The sequence below is a fragment of the Brassica oleracea genome, chromosome C3 (genome assembly GCF_000695525.1).
Source record: "Brassica oleracea var. oleracea cultivar TO1000 chromosome C3, BOL, whole genome shotgun sequence".
NCBI lineage: Eukaryota > Viridiplantae > Streptophyta > Magnoliopsida > Brassicales > Brassicaceae > Brassica > Brassica oleracea.
The window spans coordinates 33,595,998-33,604,046 of record NC_027750.1 but is presented as its reverse complement, the minus strand read 5'-3'; the positions used below and the strand labels follow the sequence as shown (position 1 = coordinate 33,604,046).

General features: G+C 36.5%; 1 protein-coding gene across 1 annotated transcript; it reads left to right on the top strand.

Moving 5' to 3' along the window:
- The first annotated feature begins 1,237 nt into the window (after positions 1-1,237).
- Positions 1,238-2,854, top strand: LOC106330441. Its single transcript, XM_013768905.1, has one exon. It carries the CDS (start codon positions 1,238-1,240, stop codon positions 2,852-2,854), a length of 1,617 nt encoding a protein of 538 aa, XP_013624359.1.
- Positions 2,855-8,049: the final 5,195 nt, after the last annotated feature.

Sequence of the window (8,049 nt, the reverse complement as noted above, 5' to 3'; positions counted from 1 at the left end):
GAAATCTATTCGGTATATTCGTTATTACCAAATTCAAACCACTTTCTATATCTCGGTTCGGTTCGTTTTTAGTTGATTCTTTTTTATCGGATTTAACACCCCTAAATAATTCCAATAGCACGTACAAGAACTGTTTAAACATATATAACATATTTGAAACTTGATCAAATTATGATATTTATTTCAAACATATTTTAGTTAGCACAGGAAAAATTATAATCCAATTTCAAATAACCGTAACTATAGTTGAAATCCCAAGTTAATTAACATTTATTACGATGTATACAGAAATACATATATTTAGATGTATATATAAATACATTTATCACATCACCATAAAAAATCAAATTAAATTTATACTATACATTAAATCACAAAATACATTAAAACAAAAATGCACAGTTAAGTTTTAAACTTTTTTGCTAATTTAAAATAAAGAGTTAATTGATTTTCACCATACAAATATTTCAGGCGGACAACCGTAAAAAAGGAAACGAGGCCGTCCGCTTGGATAATGTACGAAATCAAAAGGTGAATCCTTACTCTCATAAAATATTTAATATTAAGATTGAAATTCTCTCATCATAGTACTTAAATTATGTATATTTTCAGTTCATCTGGTTAATGATCGACCAACATTCAAACCAAAATATTATGACTGTAAGTTTATATGGATTATAACATTATACTTTAATCAATACTTATTCATAAAAAAACTGAGTTTTCAAATTTAATCAAATAGGTGGCTGCGATGACTGCGACTCTTACAGTAAGAAACAATACTATAATTTGTATCTCCTACGTTATATCCTCTTAAGCTAATAATTTTTAATCTTAATAGTCAAGCAAAAAAATACACGTAGTATGAGAAAGGCCATCTTGCTATCAAAACGAACTTTAGCACGTTCAGGGTAAACATCATAGATAGCAAAATCCACTTAGATTTAATACATTTTAAATTCTAATACACATTGTTTATGAACATACTCAGATGCTCCACCACGACCACATGTATTGCGTCGCACTCGAGCAAATAAGAAAGGTGCATACTATCAAAACCCTATATTTTTTATAGAATATATTCATTTGCAAATGACAATAGATGTTATCAAATTTAAACACTGTTAAATTTCTAAGATATTAAATAAACTATGATTTAATAATTCTTAACAAATATTAATTCAGATAAAGGATCGACATCACAAACCGAAGAAAACCCAATCCTAGCATGCTCAAAATGTGGTACGTTAATGTGGGCTTCGGAAAGCACGGTACGGACTGCAAAACAGGTGAACCAACGTTCACAATTTGCTGTAACCATGGTCAAATCAGGCTTCCGCCGATCAATCAACCCCCAGCCCTATTAGAAGAACTTCTTCAGTTGAGATGGTTTCAAGATACTTTCCGAGTCTATAATTCTGTACTGGCTTTCACATCCGTTGGAATGAAAATGGATTATAGTGTGGTGCATGCGCCTGGTCCTTACACTATACGGATCCTAGGTCAAACTCACCACAGAATTGGTTCGCTTATACCGCAACAAGGCCGTCTCCCAGAATATCTACAGCTTTATATATTTGATACGAGCAACGAAGTCAGAAACCGCTTAAATGCGATGGGGAAAACCTCAGCAGAAGGTAATCTCGATGAGACAACCATAGGGTGCCTCATCGAGATGATTGATGAGAATAATTGTTTAGCTAAGATTTTTCGACGGGCACGTGACCACTACGAAGGCGTCGGGACAGAGTTTGCTATTAGGTTGCTCCCAGAAAAAGGAAAGGGGAAAGAATATGATCTTCCGAGTACAAGTGAGGTGGCATGCCTTATCGTAGGGGATATGTCATCAACAATTGGGGTACGAGATATAGTTGTCCGATTTCAATCTGAGACTCTGCAGCAAATACGTGACGATCATCCTCTATACATGAGCCTACAATATCCTCTTTTGTTTTCATATGGTGAGTATGGGTTTCACCCAGAGATCCCACTACATCTTAAGACAGGCACTTCAAGAACAAGACAATTCCTAACCATACGGCAATACTACGCTTCTCAAATCGAGACACGTCTTAACCAAGGGATGACATTGATTAAAGGAGGTCGTCTCCTCCATCAATTTGTTGTGGACGTTTATACGGCAATTGAAAAAGATCGACTAAGGTGGGCGAGGAATAATCAAGATTTCTTGAGAGCCGAGCTCTACAGTAATGTACTCGATGTTGTAAGCAAGGGTGACACTGATGCTAAAATTATTGGTCAAAGGTTCATATTGCCGCCAAGTTTCACAGGCGGGCCCCGGTACTTAGTTGAGAAATACCATGATGCGATTGCTATTTGCAGAGAATATGGGAATCTAGATTTGTTTATCACAATAACGGCCAATTCTAATTGGAGAGAAATTAAAGAGCATCTTTCGAAATATGGTGGAGACTCTCCCAATGATAGACATGGCATTGAATGTCGAGTCTTTAAGATGAAGTTAGATCAGCTACTCAAAGATTTCAAAAACGGAACTTTCTTCAAGCCATACACAGCAGCTCTTCACAGGATAGAGTTTCAAAAAAGAGGGCTCCCTCATGCACATATATTATTGTGGTTTGGAAACTCTTCCGGAACACCAAGTGCAGAGGAAGTAGATGAGATAATTTCAGCTGAACTCCCAGACAAAGAAGAAGACCCAGAAGCTTACAATTTAGTAATAAAACACATGATCCATGGTCCATGTGGTGTCATTAATCGGAAGTCACCATGTATGGAGAATAGTGTGTGCACGAAAAAGTATCCTCGACCGTATAATGACTATACATCGATCGATAAATCAAGAGGTATATGTTATATCGTCGGCGCATGAACAAAAATGCGTCTGTGGTAAAGAATGGGACAATCCCAAACAATAATTTTGTTGTACCTCATAACATTAAGCTCCTGAAAAAATATGAAGCTCATATTAATGTTGAATGGTGTAATCGTACAAGTGCAGTGAAGTACTTATTCAAGTATATAACCAAGGGGGTTGACAGAGCAACCGCAGTTATTGAAAAGGGAATACGGCAACTACCTCTGACACAGTGGCCACTGGCGAACCAAAAGAGAGAGTTATGAAGCAATGGAATGAGATCCAAGACTACATTGATGCTAGGTATTTATCAGCTTGTGAGTCTATGTGGCGGACTTTCGCATTCCACATACACAAAAGAAAGCCATCAGTTGAGAAGCTTATCATTCACTTAGAAAGTGAACATAATATCACAATTAAAAGAACTGATAACCTCGGCCGTTTAATCCGCAAGCCAGGCATCGAGAAGACAATGTTCACTGACTGAATAGTCTTATGCAGAAGGTCAGAGTTTGCACGAACATTGACTTATGTGCAAATACCAGAATATTTCATATAGAACAACAATACCAAAGTCTGGACTGAACGTAAGAAAGGAAAATGCCCTAACTTCAAATCGTTTTGCCACGCACGCGGCTATTTGGATAATGATGTTGAATGGAACGAGTCTATGTCAGAGTGTGCTAGATGGGCTACCCCATACCAACTCCGCGATATGTTTGTCACGTTCCTAAAAAACTGCTTTGTTACGAGTCCTAAAACCCTATGATAAAACTCATGGAGATCAATGAGCGAGGACATACTTTACAAAAAGCAGAGAATCTTAGGTCATACAAATCGGGAGCTGGATGATGAGACCCTTGAGCAATACACGTTAATCGAAATGGAAAAGTTGATGCACATGCTTGACCGCTCATTGAGTGATATTAAAGAGATGCCAAAGACCAAACCTGTTTTGCTAAAAGAACTGGGAAACAATTTGTGGAACCAAGAACTGGATTACGATGTTGTCGAGGAAACACTAAGACATGACATGCAATTCAACAAACTTAATGCTGATCAACGTGCGATTTACGAATCAATCTTAGACTCTGTTGATAAAAAGGATGGGAAGCTATTCTTTGTATATGGCACATGTGGCACCGGAAAAACATTACTATACCAAACCATTATATCCAGGATTCGGTCAAAAAAACAGATAGTTCTACCAGTTGCTTCTTCAGGAATAGCTGCATTGTTGCTACCTAACGGTAGAACAGCTCATTCACGCTTCAATATCCCTTTAAATCTCACCGAAGATAAGCTCTGCAACATCAAACAAGGAACGATGCTGGCTGAGTTAATCGAGAAAATGGATCTTATAATTTGGGACGAAGCACCTATGACACATAAGCATGCTTTTGAGGCACTGGACAAAACGTTGAAAGACATAATGTCTACGAAAAATCCTTCCGCAAAGGATCAGATTTTTGGTGGCAAGACAGTTCTATTAGGAGGTGATTTTAGACAACTACTTGTGATTCCACAAGGTAACAGAGCTGATACTGTCTTAGCTTCAATAAGTCACTCATACCTATGGGATAGATGCCACAAGTTCTCTTTAAAAACAAATATGAGAGTCAATCATGAAGAAAATGAGTTCTCCGATTGGCTCCTTCAGGTCGGGGAAGGTCATCCACAACCAGGATCAGAATATGAGTGTGAAGACTACCACGAACAAATGATAACTGTCGATAGATCATTGATTCGTCAGAGTGATGTTGACCCATTAAAAGAAGTAGTCGATGCCGCATATGGGGAAGTCAACAGAAGGACAACTTCCCAGACCTCCTACACTGATAAAGCTATACTCACCCCCCGTAATGAGACCGTTGATGAAATCAATGCTTATACCATCTCGCACACCGACGGGCTGTCAAGAGATTATTTCAGCTTTGACAGCTTTGAGATATCGGACACTCAGTCAGATAAAAATGATACATTATACGCTGTTGAGTATCTCAATTCCTTGGAATTCTCAGGGTTGCCTTTGCACAAACTTACTCTGAAAGTTGGTGCCCCGGTTATGCTTCTGCGAAACATAAATCAAAAGAAGGGATTATGCAATGGTACCCGTATGATCCTAACCCACATAGGCGACCGCGTGCTTAAGGCAGAAATTATTACTGGTTCACACATTGGAAAAGAAGTCTTGATCCCAAGGATTGTTCTTTTGCATGATGAAACAAAGCTACCGTTCACATTACGTCAGCGCCAATTCCCTATCACGTTGTGTTACGCACCTCTCACGTGTCACAAGCAAAACAGGATTAACGATCATCAAAAGCGAAGATTCACACCAGCTGAAAGTGAAGAACATAGTCTACAAAGAAATCTTCAAAGGCCTTCCTCCCTACAAAGGTATTTTAAATTAAAATAGAACTTTTCACATCCACAATTTTCAAAGGTCCTCTGATAAATTATTCTATTCACAGATTTACAATGCCCAACATATCAACCAAACGATGAGACAATCAAATAAAGGACTTATACAAAGTTTCTACCCAGCTATGCCAAGTATGTATCTTTTGTATATAAATAACCATGGCTTAGGATATAATTAATTTTAAGTAAACTAACTTAATCTTTACTAATTTTCAGGCTATTTCTTTCTCCCGGTCCACATCACAGCTTATGTTCTTCAAAAGATTTGATCTTCTTCTTATATTATTTATGACTACTTAAGCTACTCCTTTTGTTTTACAACAATTGCATAACTTGATATTCACCAACTTTCCCATCATTTTGGTAGATACAATGCTCTTATACCAACCAAAAAACATTCAAACTTATACAAAATGAAAACATCCAATCAAACATAATTGAACTTAGCAAACAGATTCTTAATATTAGTAAATGAGGTTATCTAATAATATATTCAAACTCATTTTCCGCGCATAGCGCGGACAAAGACTCTAATTTATGTAATGTGAGGATATAAAATCATCTCTACAGTATTATGCCAAAGGCTTAAAGTGGTTCTGTTCTCTTGAAATTGATCGCAGAGACACAATTGGCTTTCGTGTCAGGACGTCTAATTATAACATAAAATATTTTTATAGCCCAAGAGATGTTTCATGGTCTACAGACAAACAACTCATGCAAGGAAAATTTAGCTATCAAAACAAACATAAACAAGGCGTATGTCGAGTGGAATGGATCTTTATACAAATGACTCGGTAAAAATATATTACTTGGATGATGCAGTAGATTACTTCGGTAAAATATAGGATTCTGATTGGTGGACAACCAAAAGACATATTGAGCCAATAAGGGGATTGCGGCAAGGTAATCCATGATATCATTATTTGTTCATTCTTTGTATGAAATCATTTATTGTAAATATGAGGAAGGAAAAAAGAGGAAAACTTTTATTTGGACTTACAATTGCGCGTGGTAGTCCAACGATATTTCATTTGTTATTTGCAGATAACAGTTTTTTCTTCTGTAAATCTAATCGAGAAGAATTGGAGGTTATTTTAAAGATTCTTAAATATTATGAAGAGGCTTCCAGACACAAATCAAATTTTCAAAATCTTCTTTACAATTTGGACACAAGGTTACGGAAATTGTACGGGTGGAAATGCAAAATTTATTAGGGATTACTGCTACCAGAGGAATGGGAAACTATTTAGGTATTCTGGAAGCTTTGGTGGTCAAAAACATATATTTCTGTTTTTCTTAATGAACAAATCAATAATAAAGTAAATAGTTGTACATTGCAATTTCCAAAAAGAAGAAAGTACTCATTAAATCAGTAACATCTGCTATGCTAACACATGTCATGTAATTCTTTCCAAAGATGGTAACGTGAAGGCTAACAAGAAAAATATCAGATTTATGCTGGAGTGATAGTGGATACACAAAAAGGCTACATTGGGTTTCATAGGATAAACTATGTAGAGACAAGGAATAATGGCGTTAGGGTTTTAGGACCTCCAGGATTTTAATAAGCCTTTGTTAGCAAAACAACCGTGGAGATTGATTGAATATCATGATTTTTTATTTGAAAAGGTTCCTATAGCAAAACAACCGTGAAGATTGATTGAATATCATGATTTTTTATTTGAAAAAGTTCCTAAAGGAATATATTATAGAAAATCAGATTTTATGTATCCAGTTAAATCATAATCAAAAGACTTGGGACATGCAATTCTTATGGAATGACCCATGGATTCTTGCTCCTCGCCTTAGGCCATCACTTCCAAAACATCAAAACCAATTTTTTAACCAGTCATTTACTATTGAACATCTGATTAATTCGGTGGATCATACATGGAATGAGGATTTACTTGACGCATCTATACATTCAGAAGATATGAAAATCATTTAGAGCTTGGCAGTCAATCACACCTGAAAAAAAAAAAATTGTGGAGTGCATTTCACGATACTTGAGAAATATTTGGTTATATCATGATTCAAAACGGAAAATTATATCCATATGTCGATACTACGGGAAAATACGAGACCTCTTCTCACTTTAACTTGGAAGATTAACTGTTCTCCAAAACTGAAGCTTTTTTTGTGGCAAGCGCTATTGAGAACTCACCTGTTACAAAACATTTACGGGCTTGTAGGATCCATTGTGACACACAGTGTAGCATAGGTGGTGTAGATGAGGAATCAATTAATCACGTACTATTTGAATGTCCCCTATCAATTAAAATGTGGGCATTGTCAAAGATTCCTTCAAACCCTCGAGTTATCCGGTTTCTTTCATATTTTCAAATATAGATTATTTGTTTTCGAGACTTCCCATAAGGGTGCTATTCAGTTATTTTATGTGGATTATGTGGTACATTTGAAAAAAAATAGAAATTATGAAGTTTATAGAAATAAAAATGGAAACCTCAAGAAATTTCGGGTATAGCAGATATAGAAGGTATTGCATGGGGGAGGAGACGGCAGGCACAATTACAAGATTTCGACCTTAAAGAAGGGACATTTTATTCCTTTTTGTACAAAGAACACTGAGATATACAATGCTTTTATATCGTTGGAGCTTAGAAAGAAGACTATCAGTTATCTTAGCAAAGATGGTTTTTGTAACGGCCCGGTTCCTGGCCCATAAAAATTTCCTTGAGAATATGGGTTTCTCTACGGCCCATATGGCAAAGACCTAGGGTTCCCTTCCCCTTCCCTATAAAAAGAGATGCAGCCTCCCTTTTGCC